Source organism: Sylvia atricapilla, chromosome 7 (assembly GCF_009819655.1).
Source record: "Sylvia atricapilla isolate bSylAtr1 chromosome 7, bSylAtr1.pri, whole genome shotgun sequence".
Taxonomy (NCBI): domain Eukaryota; kingdom Metazoa; phylum Chordata; class Aves; order Passeriformes; family Sylviidae; genus Sylvia; species Sylvia atricapilla.
In genome coordinates, this window is record NC_089146.1 from 10,346,276 (window position 1) to 10,357,329 (window position 11,054).

Genomic DNA, 11,054 nt, shown 5'->3' on the forward strand with positions numbered 1-11,054 from the left:
TGGTTCCCAGTGCACCTGTCTGAAATCTGTAGTACATTTGGTAGGCTGAACTTGCTCCTTGCCACTCCTTCCCTGTTACACAGTGCACTTTGGTTATCTCCATCTCATCTAATGCAAACAGAACACTTTAAAACAAGTTACCTCTGAGCACCAGGTACCAGTGCTGTCCTCCCTGGGAGCAGGGAACAAGAGGCCCTGTGCTTCCTGCAGCCAAGGCCAGCTGTCATTATAAATCATACAAGAGAGCAGTAAACCCTCATGCTTTGAGGTTTTTCATTACCATACTCCCACGGTGATAACGCCATCTTGATTAAATACACCTTCAGTACTTCTATTCCTGAAACACTCTCTTCCCAGTCTCTGAAGAAACCAAATTAATAGGTTTGAACAGATCCAAAATCCTTACTTTATGCTGCCTCCCATTACCAAATTTCCTTATGGAAAAAAGGGCCAGCTTTAGGCCAAGTGCTGAAGCTGGTCCTTTCTCTGCAGCATACGTAATCAATATGGTTACTACACAACAGGATATTAAATAACATAGAAAGGTATATTTCAAAATAATGACAGCCCTGAAACAGTTTCAGACCATTTTACTTGAAATTAGAATGTCACACATCCCATCTGTGGAAGGATAGTTCTTATTAAGGGCAGGAAGCAGGGGAAAGCAAACAGCTTTGGATTAAGGTAGTTTGTACAGAACTCAGAAGCTGTAAAACAATTTTGATTGTTGAGGCAATCAGAGATACATACAGAAGTTTGGGAACACCATTGTTCTGCAGGCTGGAAAGCAGAAAAGACATTTCTCTACACATTAGTAGTGGCGTCAGGTCAAAGAACACAGAAAGGGGCAAAGCAACATTTCTAGTGCAAAATAACTAAATCTTGCACCCTTGACCATAAAGGAGGAAGGTTAAGAACGGAAGACTCGAGGTGAGGAGGTCACCACATATGAGACCTGAGCAAAGGAACTATTTAAAAACCGCAGAACTCTTAGCAGAAACTTACCTGTTAGATACCCTCAGGGCACTTCCCTTCCCCCAAGACTGTGAAAGGTACACTGGGCCTGTTCCAGCACGTGTAACAATCAGAGAGAGGGTAAAATAAAGTCAGTGCACGTGCCTTTTTTTCAGAGCAGTTTAATATTTCAAAGAACTGTAGAGCAGTTCAGCTTAGATATTTCTTACCAAAATGAAAGCACTTGCATTTCTGAGAAACATTGTAGACAAAGGAATGTTTCTCAGAGTGAAATGCCCTGTCATTTTTTCAAGCATAAGGGTCAGTTTCTACTAAATCTTAGAAGCAGCAGCAGGCTGACCAGGCTCTCCCATAACTATGGCTTTGTGTGCAGATGAAGAAGGTGATACATTTTGTAACTTTTGAGCTGTTTATTACATAAAGGTCACATAACTCTATTTGCCTACTTTGTACACAATTGTCTAGTCTCACGCACAGTGGCTTCCAAGTTTTTCCTAGTACTGGCAAGCACCAAGAAATTCTGAAATAGAATATCAAGTGCCTTAATTAAGTTCAAATCAGGACCTTGGTAGATGGATCTTGCACCCAGTTATCAGGAATGTACAAATGTCTTTATTCAAAAAATACAAAATAAATTATCTATAGGCATGGACAATGACTGTAAACAATTACACGTGTGTTAAATGAAATCCGGTAACTGATGGTTACAGTGATTCTTTTCAACACCAGCCTCACTTCAGTCACTATCCATCCTCTCACACTGATGCTCAAGTTTTTGAAGTCAGAACTGTCAGTCTTTAACAGCACAGCTCATGATCCATCCCTACCCCAGGAATTAGAACATGCCACCTCCCATTCCTCCGCCCATCCCACCCATTCCTCCCATTGCCGGCTCCTTCTCTTCTTTAGGGACTTCAGTCACCACTGCTTCTGCTGTTGAGAGGAGAGATGCAACACCTGCGGCGTCCATCAGAGCTGTTCTCACAACCTAAAAATAGGCAAGAAACAACTTAAAACCTGCTGACCATGGCAGGAGGTGGGAGGAAACGAAGTGAGAATGAAGATCTTTAGGTTACCTTTGTTGGGTCTATGATTCCTTTTTCTACCATATTCACAAAGTCCCCAAGCATTGCATCGTAGCCAACTTCTGATGGGCTCTGCAGGATTTTTTCAACTATCAATGATCCTTCAACACCAGCATTCTTGGCAATAGTCATTGCTGGGATTCTCAGTGTTCTCTTGATTATTTCAATGCCTGCAAGAAACAGGAGAGTTGGAGCTCCATGTACAAATGCCACTCTCACTGCCAAGGAATGCCCTTGTGCTGGAGATACAAAGACAAAACCCTCCCATCAAGAACATAAGCTATTTTTATCAGTTCCAGGAGGAAAGGCTCTCTGCTACTTGACACTTGCCAACAAAAGAAATCCCTGCAGGATATTCATGCACATTTTAGTTTTATTTCTACAAAAAGTAGAACAGAGTATTATTGTTCTTTATATTTATGTGCAACATGACACAGAGCCTTTTTCCATTTGATTTGCCACAGTCTCTTGCCACAGTCTCTTTAATCTAATTTAATTTAATTAGATTAAATTTTGTCTGTCTGCAATGACTAACAGCCAGCTCCCAACCCAACGTGTTTGCCACTCTGCTGGGATACTGCTGCTTTACTACTGGGTCTCTCACAGCCCAGTCAGCAATACAGTGAAAAAGTTGCTTCCCACTCTAAAGCAGAGATCGCCACACCAAAGAAATGTGAGGTTCCTGAGATCAAGTAACTAAAAACTCACTGAAAGCAGTCTCCATTTCATCTGATAAAGTCTCAGGACAGGAGAAAGCCTGCTTGTATCACTTCCACACACACCCTCAAGTGCTTTGCTTACCAATTTTCTGATCCTCGTTGGCGGGAGTCAAGGCATCCAAGGCTGGGATGCAGCGCAGCAGTGCACAGCCGCCGCCTGGGACGATGCCCTCCTCCACGGCGGCGCGGGTGGCGTTCAGGGCGTCCGTGACCCTGTCCTTCTTCTCGTTCACCTCCACATCGCTCGTGCCGCCCACCTGCCAGCAGCAAAGCCACACGTCAGGGGCTGCACGGGAGCCAGCCGGGACAGCACTGCTGCCTGAGAAGTGCCAGAAAGCCAACCCACCCTCTCCCATACTGGCAGTCTTCTGCACCTCAGCGCTCAAGAGCCTAAGCTTTAGTTTATCACTTCATCAAGTTCTTAATACCTTCAATACTGCTACTCCATCAGAGAGTTTGGCCAATCGCTCGTTCAGTTTCTCTTTTTCATATTCACTGGTGGTGACCTCTAGCTGTTCGATTATTTCTTGAATGCGCTTCTCAATCTGAGCCTTTTCACCCTTCCCCTTAAGGAGCATGGTGTCATCTTTTGTCACAATGACCTCTCCAACTTTACCAAAGTCATGAGGCTGGATATCTTCCACATTTAGGTTTAAACCCTCTTCTCCAAACACCTGAAAGAAATTATGTGACAAGCTAGAATTCACAGGTTCCCCATACATCACTTCCTTTATCTACCACCACACAAACACATACAGCAGGCCAATGGTGTAAAATAACCACATTACTGCAGTTCCACCCTCTGGGTCAAGAACCTCTTCTTGATATCCAACCTCTATCTCTCCTGACAGTTTCATAGTGTTTCCTTGGGTCCTGTCACTGGTCATCTCTTTGTATTTTGAAAAGTTACAGACCATGTCTGTAACTAAAGTCTGTCTGTACAGACTTTAGAACAGTTTGCTGATTTGTTATATTGTGCTGCCATTAGCTTAAACATGAAGTTTTATTTCAACAGCCTTCTCTGGGTCACAATATTAAGCTATGATTTTGAAGTGCCTGTTAAAAATAGGGCAGCAGAAAGTGACATTAATCAGCACATCAACTATATGCAGAACTCAGTACTAAGAAAATCAGTCTATTCCAAACAAATAATTCTAAGCAATTGCCTTCGAGTTCCTCCTTCCCTTAAAAACCTAAATCCTGCAAGGAAATCACAGGTGACTTCAGTCAGTTACAAGGAGGTATCCCTTATGGTGGGCCAGGATTGTATTACACACCAATTACCACTGTCTGCATTTAAAAAAGGAAGATTCAAACACCAGTTACTGTTACATTTTCAAAAGAACAGAATACAACAATACCCAGCAAATACAAGCAAAGGACCTAAAAACGCACATTATTTTCCTCCTTAAACATTAACATTCCTTAGAGCAAAAAGCCACTAAAAACATCATTACTCACAGCACCACCAGTAGCAATTGCCATGTCCTTAAGTTGGTTTTTCCTGTTGTCACCAAAACCTGGTGCTTTTACAGCAACAACCTGAAGGCCAACCTTCAGTCTAAAGAGAAAAATTCAGAGAACAAGTCTAGTTACTAAGCCAAATTATTTCAGTGCAGTTTTAAGAGTGAAGCAAAGAAAGAAACCATCATGAACTGGGGTAGCTTTTCTCAAAAAGGTAGTTAGGACACAACTGAAGTTGTGTCTGAGCTGATACAAAACATGGTGATGTTAGAAGCTGCTGTTTCTTTGGCACAGGTAAAAAAACAAACAGCCTTACACCATAGAAAAAAATGGATTTTAAGCCTCACCTGTTCAAGACTAGAGTGCTGAGGGCTTCTCCATCAACATCTTCAGCAATGATGACCAAAGGTTTGCGGTTGGCATTGGCAATTTCAAGAGCTGGAACTATGGACTGTACACTAGAAATTTTCTTTTCACTGATTAAAACGTAAGCATCCTGGAATTCACATTTCTGCCCTGCAGAAACAAAATGCATTATCTGAACAATTCCATTACAAAAACATATGAAGCATTCTTTTATTTTAATCAGCTGCTTTTGAGCAATGGTTGCACTTTCCAACTGCATTAAAAAAAAAACAACCTTGTTTTCTCCAAGACTCCACTCTCAATTCTCCATTGTTCTGCTGTGTTGGAAGGCCAGCCTGATGCTCACAGGAACACTTTGCAAAGAAAAAATAAGCCCCCAAACTCCAAGCTTTTACCAAGTTCAAGTTTTCTGATGGGGAAGGACCCCCTGCTCTATCTGCTGTGGTGCACAGCATAAGGGACTGTAAAGCCTTTAAGAGGTGCCATTATTTCTATTATTACAGGAGCCACCGTAAGGTGTTTGACATGGCTTATTGCTAACTCACCTTTAGTTGTGTTAATAAAATATGGAGAAATGTAGCCTCTGTCAAACTTCATACCCTCAATGATTTCCAGTTCATCATTTAGAGTTTTTCCATCCTGTTCAGATGCAAGAAAATCTGCATTAAAATCTCCCCTGCTGGCTACCAAAAGCACAAGTACAGTTTTAGCATATTGCACACAACAGATCAAAAGGCTCTGGATCCCACATCAGTTTCATGTGCTTCTCTCCAAAACACAGGGAATGTAAGATGGAACAGCGATCAAAGTCTGATCTAAAGGGGCTGGGCAGGAGTTATGGTGGGAATTATGGAATGTGAGCTGCAGAGCAGCATCACATGTGACAAAAGTAGCCCTAACAAGAGAAGAGACAGTACTTGGCACTTTGTGTGTTGGCCAGTTCTTACCTTGACTGTGATCACACCCTTTCGTCCAACTTTCTTCATTGCATCAGAGATTATATTGCCAATTTCCTGATCTCCATTTGCTGATATTGTGGCAACCTGAAAGACAGAGATACTTAATCTCATTTCCCAATGCAAGGTGTTTCTTGGCGATAAAAAAACCCAAAGTAACCATTTGCAATGCTCACATTTCTGACAGGGCAGGGCAGCTGACTGCAGCACACTCACAGTAGGAGCCAGGAGCTCTGACTGAAGGGCTCAGGCTCTTGGGCAGCCGCAGCACAGAGCCAGATTCCCTGCAATGGGCTCACACCCAGGTCATCCCCAGGCACAGGGACAACTAACCCAGGACCACCAACACACCTGAACCTCATCTGCCACACCCTCAGTACTCTGACATCACTTCCATTCACAACAGAGCTTTGCTCCCATCAATCCTTCACAAGTACACGCACTTATGTTTTAAAGCCGCACTTTGGAATGAAACTTGAAGATGGAAAAAGCTGCCCACTTCTAAACTAGCTTCTAGCAGTGCAATGGAAGACTATTTCTGATGCACACAGAAAGGTTCCCAGTGTCAGATGCACACAGCCTAACTTCATTAAACTTGACCTCACAAAACTTCTTCCGAGGAACAGCTGCCTAAACTTGGGTTCCATTTTATTGTGTTTTTTCTTACCTGTGCAATTTCTTCTGGAGTTGTAACAGGTTTTGACAGCTTCTTCAGTTCACCTATGATGGCATCCACTGCCAGCATCACTCCTGAAGATGAACAGAGCACTTGTGAGCAAACAAAACAAGGTACAGAGCACAGAAAACACAAACCAAGCACACATCCACCACAACTAACAGGTTTCCTTTCAAACAAAAGCCTACACTGCAAAAAAGCATTGTTTGCACATCCAAAACCAAACAGTTCTTGTTCCCCTCTGTCTTTTGTAGATGTAGTGATGAGTTTTTTGAAATTGGTGTGATACTGTCATGAGTGACATTTGCCACAGATTTGTTTACATGGCCATTTTATTAATTAAATGCAGAAATGCCTTTAACTCCAGTTCAGTTACAACAAATTAAATAAGTTGACTGCATATAAATAGTACGACGATTAGAAAAATTAATGACTGTTCCGAGTCCAGCAGTATAAGAAAAACAATTGAGTTCCCTAAACATCACTTCACATAACTCTTTATGATGGCTCTTCAAACAGAAAACTAGTCAAATTTAGTTTATGAAAAATAAAAGACAGTGATCAAATATTAAAAACAACAGAAAGAAGTTACCCCTCCTGATTTCTACTGGATTGGCTCCTTTGCTGATCTTCTCAAAGCCTTCCTTGGCGATAGCACGTGCGAGGACTGTTGCAGTAGTGGTACCATCTCCTGCTTCTTCATTGGTGTTGTTGGCAACATCCTGAACTAACTTGGCTCCAATGTTTTTGTATTTGTCTTTCAAGTCAATTGCCTTTGCTACTGTCACACCATCTTTTGTCACTTTGGGACTTCCCCAGCTTTGTTCAATAATAACTGTTCTTCCCTAGGGGGGCAAATAACAAATTTTAAATCCAAGCCAACCTATGGCATGTTACTCTGAAAGAGCTCAACTGAAAATTTTGAACAGCCACAGCTGAATGCTTTACACAGAGCATTCAGCTGGGACTTCTTTTGGTATTAAAACACGTATCTTAATAGCAAAGTTCTCCAAAAGCAGAAAAATGGCACAAAGGCTTTATGCTTTCACACAGTGAGGCTCCATTCTTCAGCCATAATACCACAGTCTGCAATTAAGTAAGAAAAAAAACTGCAGAGATTCCCTCTAATGCTAAAATTTTAGCCCGCAATTAAAATATAGCAATTTAAAGAACCAATATCCAAAATTTTCATCAGACCACAATAAATGTTCTTTGTGATTTAAAAACAAGTATTACAAAGTTCAATTTGTTGCATGTGCTGGAAGAACAAAAAAGCAGACTTGCACACCTCAATAGTAATTAACCAAAAAAACCTGAGAGCACTTCCCATCTGTGTGTATGTGATACAGTAATTTTTAAACACTGCAAATTCCAAGCTTTTCTTATCTTAGTTTGCACTTGGATCCAACTGAAAAGCTGGACTACTCTATCCAACAACGCAGCTAACATGGGAAACAGTGAACCAGGCAGGGACTGCAAGGAAATGCACCTGCACAAGGCCACTGCTTGCTCACAGATGAATTCAATAGCCAATAACTGCCTCAAACAATCCTGTCCAGTTTGAGCTGGAAGCAGCAGAAACTCAAGGAGCCACCTCTGGTCCACTGCTGCACTGAAATTCCTCTACCATCCTGACTGCTGGAGCTGCTGGAAGGGGGAAGGCAGAGCAAATTGAGCCCCTGAGCCCTGTCTCTCCCACCCAGCCCTGCACAAGGCCCCTCACCTGGTGTGTGTCAGGCTCTGCTCAGAGCTGACCCTGCCGCCTCCTGCCAGACTCTCCCAGGGCAGGATTCCCGTGCAGCTCCCAGCGCCGTGGTGCCCTGTGCCCCTCCCCTGCTCAGAGCCCACACACATCTGCCTGAACCAGCTCTGGCTGCCTGCCAGGCAGGAGGCCACGCTGCTCCTGCAGCTCAGCCACTCCAGCAGCTACAAGGAAAGGTTCTGCTTCAGTTCCTCAGGCTGAACCTGGGGAAGAGCTTACAGAAATTTACCTCTGTGCCGTGGAACTGTTAGGCCAAAATAATGCATTGCCTATCTTAAGTTTTCTACATATAGTGTCTCCCAATTGGCTTAATTGTATTTTGCATTTTTATATGGCCTTATTCCAAATGCTTGGTTTGCAGCTCTGAGAAGAGGAGCACAAAACAGCTTACAAATCACATGAAAAGGCTTGCTCTCAGCAAAAACACCTGTGTTCTGAAGAAGGGAGCAAACCCCACCAGTAACTGCACAGGCATTTAGAATGGTCCTGCATATTGACAATCTGAGCTCCCACACAAACCAGTTCTGTTCAGCAGTACCAAAAGATTGTGTGAGACTGCAAACTGGCTTCTTTAAAATGTAGAACAGTGCCAAAAAAAGTTTCCTCACCAGAGTGGTGTTTCTTAAAAATGCCAGAAGCAGAATCAGGCACTGCAGTAGAACCCCTCCATTTTTACAAATAAATGGAGAACAGCATAACAAACAAAAACCCCCTAAGGTTACACAAAGTTGCATCAGCAACTGCCCTTTAGCCAGTGGATTAGGACTATGCTTCGGCATTCACAAAGGAGCCTGATCCAAAAAAACAAGAGTTAAATTAACCAACTCCACTTAAACTTTGTTCCTTTATGGAAGTAGCCACAGCTTCCTGACTTAATTGATCCTTAACCTTCACCTGCTCAGCCTTATGGCATTTTTGCCTCTGAATAAAGCTGATAGAGCACTAAAAAATGTGCAGGAAATACATGAAATGATGCTACAGAGGCCAAGCAGCCCTCAGAAGAGCCATTATGCACATGCTATTACAGGGAACAGATATTCACATGAGCCCCAAGATAATCAGTGTCTCTTCCTCAAAAAGAGGAATCTCATTTCAAGCCCTATTGCACATTGCATGACTATGCAGAATACCATAGCTGGTCTTCCAAGAGACCCAGTTCTCCCTTACAGGACAGAATATGGGGTGACACAAATGAATGCCCCTACCAGAAAATTTCACTTTGGCTATAACAGTCACCAAACAACTATAAATTCAACATTACACTTTGGATGTTTTTTAAAGCTTGTTAATATTAAAAGATAAACCAATACAAAATTGTAATTTGTAAAAAACAAACACCATTAAAAAAACCCCCAACTAAGCCACCAACATGCTAATTAACCTACTCTTAACCTACTCCATGACACAGATAGTTACATTATCTACTGCATTGTTACAGATTATCAACTGAGCTGGTAACACATTATGCACATCTCCTTAACCTTCAGACTGTTTAGACGAATATATTGTACCTTTCAGAGGACTCCAAGTAATTTTACTTTGTTACTACAAAAAGCACATGCACAACTGTCCCACTTCTGGTGGCAAACATGAGACTACAGCTGCTTGCAGGAGCCTGTCCATGCTCCTACCCCTTCGCGTTGCAGTTCTGAAAATACAATCGTGCACCGAGAGAAACCAAACAACTGTTCTCTGTTACAGCCAGGTCTGTGCTAACATAAAGGGCAAATCTTCCATTACCTTTGGCCCCATGGTGACAGCTACAGCATCTGCTAAAAGATCTACTCCTTGTAGCATCAGAGCTCTCGCGTCTGCTCCGAACTTCACATCTTTTGCATAGGCTCGTGTTAGATGGGGGGCGAGGGCTCTGGACACTGGTCTTATCTGACGGAGTACTGTAGATAAACGGAGCATGTCTAAAATAGTAAAAAGAAAAAAAAGTAGAGAAAAAATAAAAGCATTATGGCTCTGCACGGCTTTTTATACACGAAAAGAGAGAGAACAGATGCAGAAAGTAAAGCGGGCATGATGAATCTTCAATTTTTCGACTGGCTGAAAGCGAGACACGCAAGTAACTGCAAGTACCGAGGCTGGGTATCCCCGATCCTCCCGCCGAGAGCCGCGCGGCAGCAGCTCCTCCCTGCGCGGCCTCCGGCACGTCCGAGCTCCTCCCGCCGAGCCTTCCCGGAGCGGGGCAGGACACGGCGAGGGCACCGCGGAGCGCCCGCCGCTCCATGTGCTCAGCGCGGGGGCCGCGCCCGCCCGCGGCTGCAGCAGCGGGGGCCGTGACGAGAGCTCGGGTAAGGTTCCCACACCGCCCTACGCCATCAAGGGCAGAAGGAAGACAGACAAGGCCGCGGCCGCCGCCCCGGGCCCGCCGGAGCCCCCACGTCGGGCAGGGCCCCGCGGCCACATGGCCGCCGCACCAGGACACGCGCAGCAAGGTCAGCGCCGCCCGGCCCCGGCCGCCGCCCGCCGCGCCGCCAGCACCCCGCACGGAGATGTGGGCCCCGCTCCCGCCACCCGGGCGCGGCGCCTGCATCGCGGCCGCCCCCCGCTCCCGCCGCTCAGGCCCAGTCGCTCCCGGCCCGCGGCCCCCGCGGTAAGCCCGGCCACAGGGGCAGGGCCGCCATGCCCTCCCCAGGCCAGGCGGAGCGGCACGGGCCCGGCGCCCCGGCCACGTTCCCGCTCACCTGCGGCAGCGCGGGAGCAGCACCGCGGCTCTGCGGACTCACGGGGCACGTCTGGCGCGGCGGCGGCGGGCGGCGCTCGGCACTCACCGCCTCGGCCCCGCCCCCGCGCCGCCGCCGGCCCATGTGCGGCCCCGGCCGCCCGGCCCCGGAACCAGCATGGCCTCCGCGCCCGCCCACAGCCCGCCCTGCCGCGCTGGGCCGCGGGCCAGTACTGCGCATGCGGCACGGGCTGCAGCATGAACCATTCATGTTCCGGGGCTCGCCAATTCCAGAACCTTCTGGAACGCTCATGCTCGCCGCGGGTCAGGGGTGAGCTGACCTCACTTCCGTACGGGACCCGGCCTGGTTCGCCGCAGGC

The 11,054-nt window shown here is 45.6% G+C and overlaps 1 protein-coding gene across 2 annotated transcripts; it reads right to left on the reverse strand.

Annotated features, from left to right (window-relative positions):
* Positions 1-1,365: 1,365 nt before the first annotated feature.
* HSPD1 (heat shock protein family D (Hsp60) member 1) lies at positions 1,366-11,033 on the reverse strand. 2 transcript variants are annotated; one of them, XM_066322574.1, is made up of 12 exons: positions 11,016-11,033; positions 9,744-9,919; positions 6,834-7,086; positions 6,233-6,315; positions 5,557-5,652; positions 5,155-5,248; positions 4,591-4,759; positions 4,241-4,340; positions 3,208-3,453; positions 2,862-3,036; positions 2,052-2,230; positions 1,366-1,963 (listed from the first exon to the last, which is right to left on the reverse strand). In XM_066322574.1, exons 2-12 carry the CDS (start codon positions 9,915-9,917, stop codon positions 1,811-1,813), a joined length of 1,722 nt encoding a protein of 573 aa, XP_066178671.1. In that variant the 5' UTR covers positions 9,918-9,919; positions 11,016-11,033; the 3' UTR covers positions 1,366-1,810. The 2 variants fall into 2 exon arrangements, with proteins under 2 accessions (XP_066178671.1, XP_066178670.1); XM_066322573.1 differs by lacking the exon at positions 11,016-11,033 and adding an exon at positions 10,697-10,853.
* Between the last annotated feature and the right edge of the window lie 21 nt (positions 11,034-11,054).